At 35.1% G+C, this 20775-nt stretch overlaps 1 protein-coding gene and 1 long non-coding RNA gene across 2 annotated transcripts; both read right to left on the bottom strand.

Moving 5' to 3' along the window:
- Positions 1-2291: 2291 nt before the first annotated feature.
- Positions 2292-12040, bottom strand: LOC121407495 (zinc finger protein 341-like). The gene is made up of 9 exons (XM_041598604.1): positions 11886-12040; positions 10460-10549; positions 8839-9359; positions 8073-8395; positions 7296-7485; positions 6669-6738; positions 5868-6007; positions 4681-4880; positions 2292-3871 (listed from the first exon to the last, which is right to left on the bottom strand). The coding sequence occupies exons 1-9, from the start codon at positions 11914-11916 to the stop codon at positions 2605-2607; spliced, it is 2832 nt and encodes a 943-aa protein (XP_041454538.1). The 5' UTR covers positions 11917-12040; the 3' UTR covers positions 2292-2604.
- A 4432-nt stretch (positions 12041-16472) lies between these two features.
- LOC121407497 lies at positions 16473-20730 on the bottom strand. Its single transcript, XR_005968923.1, has 3 exons — positions 20448-20730; positions 16938-16991; positions 16473-16598 (listed from the first exon to the last, which is right to left on the bottom strand). It is a non-coding gene; the product is annotated as an uncharacterized LOC121407497 (long non-coding RNA).
- Positions 20731-20775: the final 45 nt, after the last annotated feature.

Raw genomic sequence — 20775 nt, forward strand, 5'->3', positions numbered from 1 at the left:
TCATGGAAGCATCTGCATGTATTTCTTGTATTTTCAAATCTACCAATCCTCTTCATTCATTCACATCTTTTACTTTCATTTCTTTCTCTGTGTCATCTTTCTTACGGAATTTTTCTCCAGCCTTCTTTTTTCCACCCGCTCCTTATCTTATTTATATCCCTTTCTCTCTTCATTTTCTTCTCTTTCTCCCTAATTCTGTGCGGCTCTTTTGGCAATCACTTTTCTAGTCTCCTTGCATCTCTAGACTATCTTTGTTTCTTTCTTGAAAATGTTCTGTCTAATCTTGTCTCTCTCTTGCCTGTTTGTCTCTATGTTATGTCTCTGTTTTATGCCTTATCGTCTCTCTAGTCTCTACTCTGTCTCTCCTTGACATACCCCACTTTCAACTTTTCTATTCTCTATTGCCTCTATATGTCACTTTCTATCTCTCTTTTTAACTTTCCCCCCATCATAACAGACCCGAGACAACACTCTTTCCTACATATTATGAAAAGCCCTTAAAAATATCTAACACTTCAAGTTTGAGAGAATTGATGATAGGCTCCCATGAAATCTCAATGAACTACAGTATATAAAATGATGACTTAACATTGTCCTTGAGAAATCAAACCAGGTTCTAATTCACTGGAGGAAAAAATGAAATATTCCATATTTCACATAACATACAAAATGAAAGAAAAAAAAAGATTGTATGACATCAGCTCTCTCATTTGCATATTGTGATATGCATTTCAATGTGAAATGCAAATAAGTGAAATTTTGAAATGTCACAACTTTCTTCATTTACATCCCATTTGATGATTTATTTGTGTGTTATGATTGATTTTTTTTTAAATTCAAATCAACTTTTTATTTGGAGGATTTCAATTTAAGCACAACAGACAATCACAAATTTGCCATTTAAATATAATTAGGTGTATACCATATTGAAATATCTTCAGTCAAACCAACAATGGCAAGACAAATACATTCAATAGTACCTATATCACATAAATCATGGAACATCTATAATAATTAAATTCAAATAATCTCATAAGTACTTCATTAAATAAACTTATCTCGGCAGTAGGGAGTAAAAGGTACAATGAACTGAATATTACATTAATCAGTATTAATTCATGTATCTATTCTCTTGGGTTAAAGGCAAGTGGCTATTTTGAATGGATTTCCTACACCATTGACAGAAGTAACTTTAATGATACACCAGGGTGACTTGGAACACACAAAAAAAGATAAATATATATGTATCTCTCTTTTCTTTACTTTTTTCCCAATAATATTCAATTCCCTGCTATTAAATTACTCAAGTACTGCCTCACATCAAACAATAAAATTATTGGAAAAAAATTATTATCTTTTTCCAAAGTCATCCCGGTTGATGGTACATCAGAAATGTGGAAATTTACTGTTTACCTCTCACCTCTCCATTGAATTCAACAGTGTTATTTACTCTTCTTCAATAATGGCAACTTTTTCTTCAGATATTCTCCTATGCAATATCCACTGAGAAACAGAATAGAATTTAATTTCAATGATCAACCCTTTTGGCTCACAAAAAATTTCAATGACATTGAAGTTTGTTTGAAATGTCCCAAACCACAGAGTACTGAAATGGATATCTTCCATGGTGACACTGTACATGTGTCAAAGATACCTAGATGCCATATTATTCCTATCACAACAGTCTTTAATGTACCATGGGGTCTCAGGAGGCACCATAAACATTCTTATCTTCACAAGTACTGGGAAAGAAAGGATTGAGTAATGTTTACCATGTACTACATGTAACAGAAAGCTTCACAATTGATCATAATATTCATTGGTATGCTCGATTGCATAATGATCAGCTCTGCCATCAAATGCTACATGTATACTTTGTGACACAGGGCCCCATCTTATAAAAAGTTACGATTGATCTGATCAAACTCAACTGCATGGAAATCCATCAATGTCATAATTTTTTTCTGCAGGAAATTAATACAATATCAATTTTAAACAGAGAGAAGCTCACTGAATTTAAAGAAAATGGTAAATATATGATTACTTCATCATATCTAAAAGATATTTTGAACAAACATGCATTTTGGAAGCTGACATTGCTGGCTTTCCATAGTTGTGGTTGATCAGATGAATCGCAACTCTTTGTGATACAGGCCCCAGGATACTGTTGAATAACCTTACTATCATCTATATAGAGTGTTTTAGTGATACATTAAATATGCCTATTTTGGTCTGAAAACAGCCGTTTCATTCATTTTTATTCAAACCACCTATATGTAGCTGGTACAAGGGTTATTTTGGCCACCTGACTTGTGAAGATATAGCTGGTTGAATATATCTTGGGCGTTTCTCCAAGTACATCGCCAAATCTTAAAAAATGAGGGACATTCAATATTAGGTGGATGGAATCAGTCATGTCAGTGTGAGCATGTTTCATTCTGGAAACTAATGAGTAACTAAATGCAACTATTATAAAATTGTTTGGAGATTTTTACCAAATTATCATCACTAAAAAATCACTGATGTGATGTGTATCGAAGGATACACAATTCAAACTTTCTTTATAGACTTTTTTTCCTCCAAGTAAAGAGCCTATTTGAACACTCAAGGTCTAGATACTACCACCACCACGTCCTCCATTCCTTCGAGTCCATGACCGTGTGTCACTACCACTGGAAGCATCGGCCCACTCAGGTCTCCAGGTTCCATGTTTATAGGATCCTGGATCAAAGACTCTGACGGAAGACTGATATTCACTCCAGACTGACGAGAAAGAGAGGAGGCAAGGCTATGTCCACTGTCTGTTTGGTCCGTGCCAAGGCCTTCCATTCCGACACCCACACTAACACTGACATCATTACTGTGTTGGGCTAGTACATTTTGAATGATGGCAAGGTCTTCCTCAATTGCAGCAATGGTGGATTTCTCCGACATAAGTGGCGTTTGGAGCTTGGTCTGCTTTGGCTTTGTCTTTAGTTTCTTGGTTCGTTTTGGTTTGCTAAGGATAGAACCAGTTTTCATCCTCACCTGTCTTGTCTTTGTCTGGACGATCCTTACTTCCTCTTCCTCCTCCTTTGTATCTTCTTTTCCTTTCATTGGTTGTAGATCGCTCTTCCTTTTTCTGCCCCTCTTTTTCTTGGTCTTCAGGGCCAAGGCTTCAGCGATACTACTCTGCAACTGAATCTCATCTGCATCTAGGATAGCTCCCGCATCAATCAGCTTCGCAGCATAGTCCAGGCTTATGTTTGTGCCATCAATGATCGATGTTCGTTTGGGACCCGTTTTGGCATTACAGTTATGGTTCTTCAGGTACTTCTCTCTGGCATATCCCTTGTTGCACTTCTCACAACGGTACGGAAAGTCGTTGGTGTGGAGCTTCATGTGTTCAGCCAGGTTGGGCCTACGGCTGAATGTCTTTGAGCAGTGGAAGCACTTGAAGGGTTTGATCCCGCTGTGCGTGATGATGTGAGCTTTCAGTTTGTCCGCCCGATTGAACGCCATCGTGCAGCCAGCTACCGTGTGGAATGGACACTTGAATTTCTTGGTGGGTTCATGAATCAGCATGTGTCTCTTCAGTTTGTCCTTGCGATTGAACTCGGTCTGACAGACCTGACAGCTGAATGGTTTCTGACCGGTGTGAATGAGAATGTGAGATTTCAGATAGTGCTCACTCTTGAACTTTTTGTTGCAGATGTGGCACTCGTGCAGGGCTTGGGTGGAATGGGAGACAAGGTGGCGTCGCAGGTAGCGTTCACAGGTAAAGACCTTGTTACATTCTGGGCAGTTGAATTTATGTGATGAGGTGTTCATGTGGTGTTCAAGAGCATCGGGTGATGAATACTTGCTGTTACATTTGGGACACTTGAATTCTCTGTAAAAAAGGAGAAAATATGGTTCATTCTCAATTGAAATCTCTGTCAAACCAAAGGAAATAAAAGAAGAGGAAGTCTTTTGAGTCACCAATGATCACATCATAAATTGAATTAAACACAAGCATTATGGGAACACTAATTAAAACTGTACATATCTATTCTACAGTGACTAAGTTTGATAAAAGATAATAAGCATCAATCCTTTTTCTTCAGAATAAAATAATTATACAAGATCATGGTATACACAATATTTCTCATTCAACCTTTCTAATTTTGCGATGATAAACCATGGAGGTAAAAAAAAGGAAAAGAAACATTTCTGTTCAAGATGAAAAGGAGGCATGAGAGTTGAATGTGACGTTAAAAGAAATCATAAATCTGTTAAGACATGGGGGGGTTCAGGCTCTTGCTCACGCTGGCCCTGTTCTATGGAATGATCTTCCCCTGACAATCCGTGAATGCAAGTCCACTAACACATTTAATGTCTATTCAATGCCTTTTACTCTTAATTTTTCCTGAATCTATTACTATTATATTTGTACTTTTTCTCTTTCGTTCTTTCTTTCTCTCTTTTTTTCACTGCGCCTTGGGCACTCTACAGAGCTTATTTGGCGCATTACAAATCACATATATTATTATTATTATTGCTGATGCACAAATGATATTCCATAAGTATGGATAACTTCATGATGATCATGCAGTATGCTGATATAATGTATACCACAAGCAGAATAAATATTCACATTTCATAATCCGTAACTCCTACAATACATATTTCTTGCTCTGTAGCATTAGAATATTGACTTACTTTTGAACAAGTTTTGGACCTTGGTTTGGATAGAGGCTGTGTGAATATTGATGGACACCTAGATCATTGAGGTCATTGAACTGCTTGTTGCACAGGTGACATCGATAGGAGAGTTCCTTGTCGTGGGATCTGATGTGCTCCAGGAATTCATCAAGGTTCTTGAAGGTTTGTGAGCAACTCTTCACTATGCACTTGTACAGCTTGAAATGAAAGACAGAAACATTTAGACAATGAATGATTCACCATATTATGAGTATTTACACAGGAATTTACTAGAAAAGCTTCATTTCTGGGTATAATAGATGTAAGAATTATGAAGACAGAGAGGCTTTATACAACTGGGTGAGTGATGTTTCCGCAGCGAGGGAATTGGCACTTGATAAAACAGAATGATCTTCCGTCTATGGATCCAAGAGGAAAATGTGAAGGGCAGCCATTGAATAAATAAATATCCAAATCTACATTAAATTAATTAATGTCTAACCACACAAAAAGAGATAAATATGATAATAATCAACAAAAAGATGTTATATTTCCTCATAAATATATACCTGTATATACTACACTCAAAGGACAATACTCTAGGCTGGACAAAGTTGGAGGCTTATAAACCAATGAATAGTTTTAAATCACTCATTATGATCTACAGAAAAAAGTAGGATGATAATATTTGTTACAAATGGTGTTGTAACATGATGAAAAAACATTTTTTCCAAAAAGAATTGACATAAACAATAAATCTGAATTGCAAACATGTCTTGCTTTTGAGAGCTTATTTGCAACAGATTCTGCTAGTCCCTACCACTCATGTTTGAATGGTATCAGATATCAGGGGAACGTTTCATGTTAGGATCTGTCAGACGTTTTATCTGAAAGTCCCATTTTATCCGACACTTACCATAGTAACAGTGGCTCTCAGCCAATCAAAATCAAGGAAAGTTGTCAGATCTGACAACTTGTGGGACAATAATGTTGATGAAACACTCCCCAGAAAGTAAAAAAAGATTCTTGATAAGAAGGTAAATGAGCAATCAGAGTATTGGTTTGGGTCTATTTTCATTACATATATTGTGTGGAGGCAGGACTGGGACACAAACCCATGCCTACTAAACTATTAAAAGGCTGATGCTCTGAAGAACATACAAATGCACTGGTGATTCCAATTATGAATCTACCATCATACACACCTGCTCATCTTTGTGTTGTCTCATGTGTGTCTTCAGCTGATAGTAGTTCTTGAACTTCTCATTACAAAAGTTACACACGTAGGAGTTATCGATCAGCATTTCTTCTCTTGGGATGGGTTCTAACAAATCCTGACTACCGCCTGAGGCCATGAAAATACCAAGATGAAATAGTTTGATAAAAATTGTTTAAATCAATGTACAGGCTTAACGGTATACACCATGTATTATTTTGTGGGCATGTGTTTGGTCCTCAAAAGGACCACCAAGTTTGTTTGAGATGGACATAACTTTCTCTCTCCTGACTTAGACTGCCAAATTGGATTAAGATCATTTGAAAAGGATGGTATCCCAAAGTTCAAAGTCCTTCAAAAAGTTAAAATAGTGGAATAATGACAAAGCTCAGTAATTATCAAATTTAATGATTACTCCATTTTTCAATAAAAATCGTATAGATTACAGTGATGGCACAGTGACAATCGACACTATCTCACATTCGAATATTTTGTGCAAGTTTGGGGAGGTTTTCTGTGTGTCATATATATTCATACTTCCTTTATTTTGTAAAGAGGTGGGGATACACATGAAAGTATTTGATTCTTTGATGTTTTCTCTACTTTAACTCTTATCATTACAATACAGTATAAAGTAGGAGTGAAAATGAACATCTGAGTCCCTGCATCCTTTCCCCCACCCCTTATGCCAACTTCTCTGTTTCTCTGATGAAAAAAAAAAATCACCTTAATCTATCTCTGCTTGTCTATTTCTCTCACAAGTTTGTAAACATCGTACAAAGTAACTTACCTGCATCCAAACGGATCTTGGCATTTTTGGCACTATTCTCTTCTCCAAGATTGGTAACCTTCAGTATAGGCTACGAGAAATTACGGGTCAACTCGAAGAAAAAACAGTTTAGTCTGACAAAACCAAAGATTACATATAAACTGTATATGCATTATCATTTCTGAAACAGACAATGAACTATATGTTATAGAAGTAAATGCATCAAAATTTCACTTACTTTCTGATATGCCTTTTTCATGGAAAGACAATATAAACCTAATCATTGTAATGATGATGATGATGATGATAATAATACTATGCAATCATTAAGAGAACTTAATACAATGCATACTATTACCTTGGGTTCAGTACGGATACTCTAAGAGTCACTCCAGCATTCGAGGAATTCCTTCCTATAAGGTACCCATTGTCTAATCCCTGGTGGAGATTGGCAAATTTAGATTAACGCCTTGCCAAGGACGCAAATGCTGCCATGGGATTTGAACCCCAGACCTTGTGGTTCAAAGTCTGGAGGCACGAGAACATGCCTCATTCCCTTGCATATCAAGGATGTCTATTTTTGTTTTTTGAATTTGGAGATATTGGGATTATTAGAGAAAGATTGTATTCTTTTGTCTATAAACTTACTTTATTAGGCAAAGTTGCTTTCTTTCCTTCTGGCCATACTTTGTGTGTTTGCATGTGCTTCTTGACATTTGACTTCTGAGCGAATGCTCTCCCGCATACAATGCACTGAAATGGTTTCTCTCCCGTGTGACTGCGTAGATGCTGATTCAGGTCAAAGTTCTTTGCAAACGTCCTGTCGCAGTAGTTGCATCTGAGGATAAAGATTACTTTCCATCAGTACGTTTCTTAACATCACAAAAAATACATGTTTTACATCAATTTTCTATAAGTACCTATCCATTTTGTGCAATAGTCTTTTATTACCGTATTTATAAACATCCAGGACCTGAAATATTACAGAATCCGTATACCCCCCCCCATATGAAAAGAAAAAGGATTATAGATTTATATGGTAATAACATTATACCCAGGGAGGCAAAACATTCTCCATCAAATTTAATAAAGGACTAGAATCAAGTCATTTTGAAATCAAGATGTCTAAATATCTCTGTAGTTAGTCTTACAATTCTACTGATATATACCCAGTATATAACTCTAAAACTATTCAGGGTTAAAATTTCTACAGTACATTAAGAATCTATCAGGATGAACTACTTACAAAAAATGATTATGGCACACATCACAAAGCTTTAGCAATTAGTATGAATATATTTTTATTGCTCTTTTCATCCCCTAATTACAATTATCTCTTTCTAAATATGCAATCCAAACTTTCAAAGTTACAGGTCTCTATTCTATTACTACAAATTCTTCTGCACAAAGGGATAGTCTGCTTACCTGAGTTTCCCCGTCTTCTTACTCTCAGCCTCTCCCCTACGCTTCCTCCTGGCAGTGAGGCTGTAGATATGATCAGGTCTGTTCAGGGGGTCACCTCCATCACCGTTACCTTGAACCAGGTTGGTCATGGGAGCAATACGGGTGAGTTCCTGCACCCCCGAGGTCCTAGGGGGTTGTGGCATGATGGCGGCAGGTTGTATCAGGGTTTGTCCTTGCTGCTGCTGTTGCTGCTGCAGGAGGGTCTGCTCCTGCTGGTTTGAGTTGGGGAGTACCTGCTGCAAAGTGATGTTGCCATTGGGTTGAACTATCTGAATGTTGGTCACCTAGAAAGAATTAGAAATTCATGAAGACAGTGAAAAGACAGAATTTTTGGTATTGCTTTGCATTATACTTTGCTATGCATAAGATGGCTACAAAATATGTTTATTGTGTGTGTAGCAGCAGGGGTGGATCCAGGAATTCCAAAAGGGGGGCACATTTTCCCAAGGAAAAATTTGACATGCAAAAAAAGGGGGGGTACACTTGTGTTTTAACGGGATGTGCCTGACTTCATTCCGTTATATTCAACATTCAAGAAAAAATTATAAATGCTCATGTTACATATGAAATTTAACTGCAAACATCAAAGTCGTTACAATATGACCACTTTGATGTATTAATCTGTGCTGTAGATCTAGTCTTTTCTTTAACACATTCATCTATACTAAATTTCACCAACCTGAAAGAAAAAAGATTGAATAATCTGGCATTACAGAGATGAGCATACCTGACCGATGTTTAGAGTCTGTTGTACAGGGTTAGCAGAGCCCGATGACCCAGCTGACGAACCTCCTGATGAGACCGGCGTGGTGGAAGTCAGAAGCCTAGAAGCCGCCTGAGACGTGATGAACGGCGCCGAGGAGAGAGAACCAGAGTTCAACAGGGTGTTCTGAAGCTGCTGAATGTTCTGCTCCACATTGGCAAACTGGGAGATCAGCACCTCCTCTCCAAGCACCATGTTGGACGGTAGCTGCGCCAAGGGGGACGGGGGCACCGGCCCGATGCCGGTGCCGCCCAGGGATAGACGGTTCCCCAGCGAGGTCTGGGTGAGGGTGGAGAAGGCACTGTTGACTGAGTGAGGAGCGGCAGCGGAGATGGGTTGAGGGCGTGGCAGGGTCGTTATGGTCTGTATGGGGTGCGTTGAGATAGGCGGTACGCAGTGATCCCTCTTGTGGTTCATGAAGGAGTTGAGGGATGTGAACTGCTTCTTGCATTTCCCGCACTGGAATATGTCCTCTTCATCAACACCTGTTATTAAGACGAAATAAATTACATAATGACAAATCAGTAGTCCCACCAGACTAACAAAATTCAACCATATATAGTTTTATTCTTCTTCACATGTAAATATAATCAATCTTATTAAGTATAGTTTACCGTGCAGGCTATGTACCAGCTAATGAGGAGAGTCTTTTAACAGAAACTTGATTTCTTTTGATAATCCCCAGGCATTAGCTGGCATTCTTTCCTTTTTTTGAGTGATTTTTTTTTTAATTTGATATTGTATATTGGATGTTGTATGATGATTATTTTTAATGTAATGATTTTGATTATTGTTACAAGTATAATGTGTACCTGGAATTTTGGAAAAAAAAAAATAATAATAAATAAAATACTGTATTCTAAACATAAGGCCAAATATATTCACAAAAATCTATAATACATATTTTTATTATACATTCATTTATTTATACTATGCCATAACTATATTCACATTTGAGGTGGTTGGTCAGAGGGGAAGGGAGCAACTGAATAGAAGACCTGGAAAATATAAGTGGTGGAGGAGAGTAAGAGGGTTGGGTTGAGAATGGTGGCTACATTGAATGGAGGAAAGTGGATGGTGATCTCTACAGTGAGGGCAAGGTGAATCCGGCCACCCCCGCAATCGGGGACTAAACTGAATTTCTAACCCAGGTGACTGATTAGTTTAGAATAAATATTCAATGGAGTGAAATTGTCAAATCAAAATATCTAAAGGAAACTAGAAATTAAATTAATTTAACTACATGTGAAAGGTTTTATACCCCATAGAATAATTTCATCATTTTTATTTCACAAAAAGTATTAATGTCCATAGAATGTGTACATTATCATTACCATAAGATGAAGATGATGGAAATGATTATTATTATTAGTACTAGTTATTATCATTACTTGGCCTGCCGCCTGTCATCATTCCTATAAATACCGCTATTTTATTATCTTTGCTTTTATAATTTCCATTGTTATCATGATACTCAGGGATAATATATTAATGAATATAATCACAGTTTCAATATATTCAAGTCATTCAAAACTGATTTATCTTCATCAACAGACATTATATGGAAAATCCAAAAAAGTATTACCTGCATTTGGGTCTTGAACGATGGTTGTCATGGTGCTAGTGGGAGTGGTCTCTAAAAGACTTTGCATTCCTAGGCCACTCCCATCGATGCCTGAATGAAGAAAGCAACAAATGAATAAATAGTATAAAATTGTTTTCTAAAATCAAACATCATATAGAAATTTGTACCACCAGCATATTCTAACAATATTTAAGCCAATTTGTTATTAATTTTTAGCAAGCTGTAAGCAAAGTATAGGAGAGCCAAATCTACAAATGTAATAAGCTCTCAACCTTGTTGGTGAAAAAAAAATCATATTTTTATTTCTGTTATCCTAGTATTTCCAAGGCTATTCTCTTCATTTTTTTTAAAACATACCGAAGATCATCCTTAATATTTACAAAATCCAATTTCTAGGAGGAAAATCCTTAGTGTCACTTTTCCCTTAAAAATTATACCAAATAAGATAAAATCCCACTAATTGTCAGCTCTGTAGGCCAAATGAGGATTTCCGCTGAACTTCAGGGGTTGCAGAGCATTTATTTGATTATTTATATGTAAAAATATATCCCCCAATAGATATGCAACATAATGACATTTCATTCATGTGATGAATATATCACATTCTACTATGATCATGAAATTGTCTCAAACTATCAAATCAAAAGAAACACAAGAATTTACCCATTAACTTATGATTTAGAAAAAAAAATATGTTTATATATTTCACATTTCCCTTTTCATTTTGATATCAACCCTTCGTTAAATGCATAGAATAAATGGAATGTGACAAGCACTTAAACAATTATGCCCTATGCTAGATGTAAAAACGTTTCCTTTTTGTTCTTATATCTTGGTGATCATACAATCTTCACGTTTTTATATTGAAATGCACTGCATATTCTCAGCAACTGTTCTCTGCCGATAAAGCACTGTGATTGGTCGAATCTCTACGACAAAATACCAATTCATGAATATTCATTTCGTACCGGACAAAGCCAACATGGCGAAGAGTTGTTGTTGCTTTTCCAGCAAGGACTCATACACCCTCAAATTTTGTCTTTGGAAAAGAGCATGAACATAATTATATGCATATTTATTTCTGATAGCATACTCTTCTATGTCATTTGGCATGTAGAATAAACAATATCAAATTATTATTTGATTTATCCTAACTTCATATTTAGGCTGTCAAATGTTGGAAAAATGACAAGCAATTTGGGTTGGCGCACTAAAAACTCACACACTTCCACATCCACACTACACTGGCGCTGGCCGCGCTTTGCACACCACTCCAACGTCGGCTCAGTTTTCACACGGGTAAAGGCCGGTTGAAAAGCCGACCATGTACCCCGAGACGACAATCGCCCTGTGCGGGCGCATAGACACATATACAAAATTGGAAATTTTTGTACTACTTAAACTCATTGAGGAACAATTTACTTACCAGCGAGGGCATCGAATAATGCTTGACTCATCTTATCGCAAAATGTGTCAACTTTGATTCCAGAATTATAAATAAAACATGCGAAAATGAGACAAAGTTCCAGACAGTTGGGTACCGCGGCAGGGCGTAAAACGAATCGCGAAGCTCAAATCAATTATGCAAATTGGATTGTAAAATGCATATTTATGAGGTTGTGCCCCTTGTGAATGTCATTATTGGATTTTAGAATAAGATTCATTTCCAAGTAGAAAAAAAGAGAGACATTCCAGTAAATATCTTAGATGGTGAATATGAGTAGTACATGGGTGAAAATGAGAAGTGCATGTATGCTGTCATTTGGGGGAAAATGGCATGAGGTCTATTATCTAGTAGCTTTAGAATGAAATTTGATCCATTATCAATTTGAGGGGGGTTCTTATTTTTATTTGGCAACTAGTCAAATTTGACTATTTTAAATGTGGTGATATATGTAGAAAGAAAAATTAATTATAAAAAATAAAATAAAATTGAATTCTTCAATGATATGAATTCTATTTTTGTATTTTTCGCAGGCAAATATGTCTGCTATAATGCATTTTTAAAATCTGATTTCCTTTTAAATCCAATGAATTACAATCTTTTAGATTCAGCAAATTACATTATCTTTTATTATATGCACACCCATTCCATTAATGTACTTGAAACTACCATCTACAAAGAAATTGAAGACAAATTACTCGAAATGAGGGCATTTGGAGGCTTGAGATTGGACCATTGAAATGACTCCAACAATGTGATCTTGTTGTCATTCATGTTTTGTCACTTATTTTTAAGGGAGGGGGGGTATTAACATAATTCCATTGACACATATACATCATTTGTCACTCAGACTGCAAAATATACTAACAATCTGTGCTAAGGATAAAAAACAGCAATTAATTTCCCTTGTTAGGGCATAGGATTTTTAATTATCTGTAATTCTTTACAGATAAATAAAATGTACACTAATGATTTTTCTCCCACAAATAATTTTTTGCAATTAATGAAATTGGTTTAGCCCTCACATTACAAATTTTAGAAAGAGTGTTATCACAGCAGTATCAATTATTCATGTGGATGAACTGTGTATAGTGCTCAGTGACATATCCAACCCCTTAATTCCCACTTTTCTTCATACAATTCAATAAGGAATGTCTTATAGAACTATGAAGTAATAATATTGTAATATAATAAAAGAGTTCCCTTGGAAAAATACTACTGTGTAAAGTGCTCTTGCTACAAGTTGGCAATATGAGAGTTAAACAATTTTTAATTCATGTCAAAATTTGTGGAATTTCAATTTTTAATTGTCTATTTTCAAAACAAACTACCAATGCTACTACATGTATGTTACCTAGGTTGGATTCCACTTTAAGAAACGTATGAGAGGAGCTTAACTACATGAACAAACAAATAAGACTAAGTTTCCAGATAATGAAGATATAATTAGTCAGATCAGTGTAAAATCATCATTTTATTTCCATTGCATGTACACAAATATCAAAGACATGGAAACACAGACACAAAACAACATTTAATACAAAAATAGTGATATTTCCCCAAAGAAGATACGATGAATTGGTATTAAATGATAATGAATGATAACATTAATATCATGTTGAGTTGATCAGAAAGATCTCATAATAACTAAAGCATGATGTGTTTTACATGATATTGTTTAAATTTGAAAACATACTGAATTTGAACTTAAAGGCAGGCTAAGTTTACCACAACTACAAGTTGATTTGAACAAAAATAGAGAAAATCATACTGGTATAACCCTAAATATTTATATCAAAATCAGATGGAAAATAAGTTTCACTTAGTTTCATAAACGTAAAGCACAATACATGGGTGGTATACAAATGAGGGAGCTGGCAAAATCACACACTCAGCATTCCTAGTGTATTTATTATAGACTAAAAAAAAATTTCTAATTGAATCACAGTAAGTTACAATTATGAAGATTTACATGTTTAAGGAGTCCAAATATAATTCATGTTAATTCAGAAAATCCATTCCATGAATTTAAATTAGGGTGGACATTTCCTTTTAAAAGTAAATGGTGAAATCTAATTTTAACCTGTTTTATTCAGGCAGTTATTAAAGGGCAAGTCCACCCAAGAAAAAAGTAGATTTGAATCAATTTCAAAAATCAAACAAGAATAATGCTGTAAATTTCATTTAAGTTAGAAGGAAAATAAGAAAGTTATGACAATTTAAATTTTCGCTTATTTTTCTCAAAACAGATCTATGCTCAGTGATATGCAAATGAGAGTCGATGATGTCACTCATTCACTATTTCTTTAGTTTTTTTTTATGTTTGAATTATACAATATTTCAATTTTTATGTTTTTGACAATTAGGGCCCTCTTGTTTGAACCACAAACTGTTAAAACAATCAAATTCCACAAGTTCAGAGAGGAATGAAACTTTGTTTCACATGACGAGGAAAAATTCAAATATTTCATATAACAAAATTTACAAAAGAAATAGTGAGTGTGTGATGTCATGGGTCCCTTTATTTACATACTGACCAGGATGTGCATCATAACTGTTTTGTGCAATTTAACGAAACTTTAAAATGTCATAACTTTCTTATTTTAGATCCAATTTTGATGAAATTTTCAGGGTTATGCTTGTTTGAATTTTCCCTTTCTATTCAAATCATCCTTTTGTTGGGGTGGACTTGTCCTTTGATAACCTTTAGATATTAAGACCCTGTTCTCATCTACTTTCTTAAACTGGTTTAAACCAATTCAGAAGATCAATGATTTGGAAAACCACCTAAGGTCGCTTACAATACTGCTTCAAGTGTTCCCATTACACATTAAACTGGTCTCCACTAAACTGGTTTAAGAAAATAGATGACAACGGGTCTTAGATGATGTAACAAAATTTGGATCACTTTATTAACATCATTCTGTCCTTCTCGTAAGACAGGGAAGCTTTGAAGAAGTAAAAATGCATAATCATTAGACATACATCAATGACAGGTGTACATGTATGTAAATAAAAATTACATGAAGTGATCTATATATGGTACAGCACATGATCAAATCAAGCGGTGCTCTTAATGCACAGTTTGTACAGGATATACTACCCATATATTTGGCATCTTATCAATATGTACAAATCAATATCAGATCTAACTCAGGCACACACAATCTTGACAGTATATGTGTGAAAGTTGAAGTGAGGGAAAAAGAGAAAACATACAACGCCCCGTGGTTTTTTAATTTTCTAACTTGAGATTTGAACTATATAATATAGAGTGTTGGCTTATTGTTACAACACAATCTTCATATCTCATGTTTTCACCACAAAACATTTTCCCTCTTTTCCCACAATGAAAAATAAATCAAAAGAATTGATTTTAAACTCTTACAATTTTCATCAAAAAGAATGGTCTTAAGGCATAGCAAGATTATAATTTGAAATGATTATCTTCATTTTATAACACTACAATTACTATTGCAATTAAATGAAGTATATAATTGATGGAAAGTCATAGTCTATGTTCAATAAAAGTTTAGAGACTACTATATTGTCCTTACAAAATCTCTTCATATCAAGGAATAATAACATCCATGCTCATATCTAATCAAATTCAACAATGGCTGTGGTTTGATCTCAGACTCTTGGCCAAAATTTTGTAATCAAAAGGACTGTAACCCATGAATATCATTGATGCATTTGCATATTGCTTAAAATTTACATTTAGGGGCGGCAGAACAAGGGGGGGGGGGTCAGTTTCTTTTAATAAAAGTGTCAACAAATGGAAAATTACCATCCGATTGTGTTTTTTTTTTGCATGGTCAGTCCCCTTGAAAACCAATTCACGACCCCTGCCACTATCAACCAATGAGAATCAATATTTGAAAACTGATCGCAAACCTTTATATTATGGAGCCTTGCTCAGGAAAAAAAAATTTGGTGAAGCAGGGATAGGAATGGAAATTAATGCATTCCGAATATAGATATCAAACTTTTTTTCGATTGGAATTACAAGAATAATTGTCTTTCAGAGTGGCCCATGAGTGATGAAAGCAGGTCCCACGGATCTCTCCTTATTACAAATACATGTAACCTCGAATCTGAAAATAAATGGGATTTAAAGAGAACTGTTTACTTCTATATACGTATATTTGAAAGAATATCATTGACTCTATAGCAATATTATTACTTAAAACAATCTCTTTTATTGGTATATATATTTGAGACCTTATACATGTAGCAATGTTATTACTTTTATGATTTTGTTAATTTTCAATGAGTTATATGGCAAAACAAGAGAAAAATGACTAGAGAAACAATAATTGAATTTAATAATAAAAAGAGTATTGATTATTAATGCAGTGTTGCCTGGCTCTAATATGGAAATCTGAAATGTTTATGTTAAATATATCAAATTATGTATGATATAATATAGTTTGAAAAAGATCTTTACGTTTTAAGGGTATGTTAATAACATCAATTATGTCTTGTAATTATCGGTATCTATGTCTATAAACAATAGAAAAAACTATTTTTTCAACTGAATCTCAGATTACAATATAATTAAATTCACATTAATATCTGAAACTAAAGAGATAGGTTACCTGGATGTTATCATGACTCCTTCTTGTCATCCTTCTTCTCATACTTCTTGGCAGTTTCTTTGAACGTTGTCAGAAGGTTGCCTACATCTGGAATCTAAGTGAATCAACAATATAAACACTTATCAAAATTATACAAAACAAGGGATTGTGAACTGATTTATCAATGCTTCAAAATTTTAAGCCAGCCCACAGAGAGTTCAAATATTTCATTTTGAGGCTACATTGGTGTAAATTGTGGCTCTCAGTAATGGGTAAACTGAATAACATCTGGAAAAATGTACCAACAATACCAGGAGCTGACTTGACTCACGCGCCTCGAATACACTCAGAATTATATGGATCAAAATCATGAAAGCAAAACCTTCATTATTAATGTGTGGGTGGGATACTGTAAAGAATTGTGATGCTTAATTGCATGAATCATATAACTTACATCGTAATGCTGGGAGAGATATACACCAAACACAGTTCCTGATGCAAATCCAACCTGCATGAGAAAAGGGAAAGATTATGAGGAACCCAAAATATTATTTTATGACAAATACAGGCTTAGTTTCTGAATGGTGGTCCAAGGGAATTTCGATAGATTTGCGGAATGGGGGGGGGGGGTAGGTTATACATCCTGTAATGAAAACATATTGATATTTTTTATATATTATGTATTTATAACTCTGACACCAAAAATTTTATATTTGAATTACTATTCTTTTTTATTTTCATTGTTTCTTTAAAAAACATGGTCTTGGACTCTTCGACATTTGGCATTTAAAAATTCATGGGGGAAGGGGTCAGTCACCCTTCATATTATCACCCCCCCCCCCTTGTGTCACATTGCCCCAGGGTTACTGTGAAAAGCTGTCATTGTACAGTTTAGGCCTATACTGCATTTATCATCGATCTATACACAACAAAAAAAGTAAGTCCCCCCTTAAACAAACATCAATAATTTCCGAACCAATGCGAGTTTTTAGTATATTTTTACATGAGCGTGTAGGTAATTTTACAAGCTACCCTCTGAGTAAATGTTGTGGACTTATTTTGCGTCATGCTTCAGTGAGCACCCTCAGAAGGCAAAAATGTCACTTTTCAAAAGTAACAAGCCAAATATCATGACTTTGATTCCATTTTACTGGAACTAATTCCTCATTCTTATCATGAAAAATAGTCAGAAGGCTTGTAAAAGGTACTTTTAAAAGTACGATACAACTGTTTGGCTAAATTTCACGGTTGAATAAACACAAGTCCAAATTTGCAATAATTGGATTTTTTACACAATTAATCAGTAAGAATGAAAGAATATGATGACAGTTATTTTTGGGAAGAGTATCTACAACAATATTTATCGTTTCACGGTTCAATGAACATTTAATAATTTAAACAAAAAGTATGATTTTCAAATATCTAAGTATTGTTTCATTTGGGTAACTGAAAATGATCTTTTTTCAACTTTTTCGTTATGTTCACGACCATTTAACATGCTTCAATGATTCAAAGGCGTTTAATTAAATATTCATTCTTGAATGAACATGTGGAATGTGATGCTCTCTTTTTTACATTATTGGAAAAAATGCAATTCATAACTTTGGATATCTGTTAAAAACCTCCTTGCATAGTTCATTTGATTTGATTTTTATGAAAATCCCGATGATAAATGCATCAGTGAGCACACAATATTCGAAAATTATGCAAATGAGAAGAAAGTTCAAAGCCTTGGCCCCACTCTGTGCCGTATTGGTAATTTTGGTGTGCGCACCTTTTGGATAGTGTTACTCTGAAGCCATGTGCGAAGTTTCATGAAATAACTGTTGGCAGAAGTAGCAAAAACCGTCCATGAAACAAACCCTCATTTCATATTTGTGAAAATTTTGACTTCTTCTCTCATAGACTTGTGTACATTATGGGTGCATATGTTTAAGAATAAGTAACCCCTCATTCAATATGGTGGAACTTTTTTTCAAGGCTGTCTTTAGCAATGTCATTTGGCAGTAATGTTTATCAACGTATGGGCAGAATTCTGTGCAAAAATGAAATCGATATGTTTATTCATGGATGAGTGAGCACGCATCAAAGTGGGAAAATTGGTATTTTCAATGTCACAGACTCATTTTAAATGGTAATAAAGTGAATATTGAGGGCAAATTCGGTTTCAAATGTTTTTGTTTTATCATCCATCATTTCTATCACCACACACTTTCCGAACTTAAAACCTTTTCATGGTTGAGCGAGCACATTCGAAAACTTAGGAATGAATATTCTTTATACGGCATAAATGTATTCTTTTTGTAACAATTTCTCAGTTTAATCAGTTCTCAGTTTAATCAGTTTAATTTATGGGCAAATTAGTGGTGGACCCAGAATTTTAAAATGGGGGAGGGGCCTATAATCGGGGGAGCCACCAACATTTTCAAATTTTAACATGATCTAACAAGTTGTAAAGGATACTACCACAACCCCCTATGATGATACGTCACAATACAGGGGCCGCGGAACAGTTTTCAAAGGGGAAATGGAGCTGAGCCAAAAGTGGGAGGGTGGGGGCTGACCATGCAAAAAAGTCACAATCGTATGGTGATTTTTATATTTTTGTACATGCTTTTTGAAAAAAGTGGGGGGGGGCTGAACCCCCTTCCCCGCTTCCGTGCCCCCTGCAATACAATGTGCTCAATCAACCATGAACATACGATATCAAAATTGTGTGTGAGTGGCTAAATGATGGATAGTAAACCAGTATAACACCAAAAAATTCACCTAAAAAACAACTTTTGTCCAACATTATATTTGCACAATCTGAAACACGACTCTTGTGACTTTAAAAAATGGTCACTTCTAATTCAATCTTTGATTACTCATGCATGAATCAACCGATCAATCTCATATTTCCACAGGAGTTGCCTAATGAGTGTGGAAAACCACCTACGAAATATCATATCTCAAAATAATTCCGTTCAAAAGTTACAGCAATTTGATTTAGGGGGGACTTACTTTTTTTGTTGTGTATATTTTAGTCAATTCAATCAATTTATTATTAATTCCAATTGAAACATAGATGGAGCTCGACTCTGTCAGAACTCAGAACATGACTGGACCAAACATGAAAAATAACGTGCCCTATTGTGATGCATGGTATCCACTCGTCACTGTAAGTGCCCCCCCCCCCCCCCCCCGGCTTTTAATTTAGTGTCGTTACTCGTTTCTGGACTTTTAAATCAAATCATGTCAAATTGTTGATTGAGGAATACTATTGTGGGGTTGAAATAATACAGTTCATCGGGAAATTAAATGTTCAACTGATGATGGGAATAAGCTCAATCACACATTATACAGAAGCAAATGGAGAGGAGAAGAGGGAACTTAACTTGAAAGACACAGGAACAAAATAGAACTTAACTCGATGAAGTCTGATAGTGCACTGTTTATTTGCTGGGCTAAATTGCCTCAGCTAAACTCATAATGGCAATACAAAATTATTTAAATTACACAAAATCAACCAATGAAAATTAAGAGAATGGAGGAGCCAACTGGAAGTGGAAAAGTCTAATTCATAAAAATAACCAATAAGAGATAGAGGATGGAGATGAATAAGATGTTGGGATGATTACATAATAAGAATGTTGAACAAAAGAATCAGATGTGGGAATGTAATGAATGAACACATCTGAATAGGAAAGGAATGACAGAACTAGATTGAAAGTCAAATGTAAATGGATGACAACAGAAGCATCAGGAATGTAAACAAAGCTGAACTAAATACCAAAGCTTGAACTGTAAATAACCAACTACTAAGGGATACAAAATGTCAAAATAACAGTCCTACACCATGTACACTAGTATTACTAGACTTGTCTTTTTTAGTTTGCGAACAACATAACAAATATGCATATAATGACAGAGAGAGAGGGGGGGGAGGGAGAGAAGACAAATGGTTAGGACTAGCTCTGCTTACCAAAAATCCAAGGGCCATGTTTGTCGACCTGCTTTATTTAAATTGTTCCAACTATGAAAACAGCAAACGCGAACAGGACAAGGTGGGACTGAACGATCACTTCACTATGCAGATTCGAGGCGAAATTTTCATGAAATTATCATCGAAATCGATCAAAACAAATCAGACTTTTATCCTTTACGAGCTAATAATCTCATACTACAACTGATAATTTTCATCTAGATCTTGATCTATTATTATATTAACGCCTCTGATTGAAGATTAAGTGATAATGATCAGTGACACTGCTGCAATCAATTCCAGACGACCTCACGCTATTTCTATTCGC

Source organism: Lytechinus variegatus, chromosome 2 (genome assembly GCF_018143015.1).
Source record: "Lytechinus variegatus isolate NC3 chromosome 2, Lvar_3.0, whole genome shotgun sequence".
NCBI classification, from domain to species: Eukaryota; Metazoa; Echinodermata; class Echinoidea; order Temnopleuroida; family Toxopneustidae; genus Lytechinus; species Lytechinus variegatus.

Coding starts and splice junctions, on each gene's coding strand:
- LOC121407495 (XM_041598604.1), bottom strand. CDS start 11,916: ATGAGTCAAGCATTATTCGATGCCCTCGCTG. Junction 9,360..10,459: donor CGTTCAAGACCCAAATGCAG/GTAATACTTTTT, acceptor TCTTAATAACAG/GTGTTGATGAAGAGGACATA. Junction 8,396..8,838: donor AGACTCTAAACATCGGTCAG/GTATGCTCATCT, acceptor AATTCTTTCTAG/GTGACCAACATTCAGATAGT.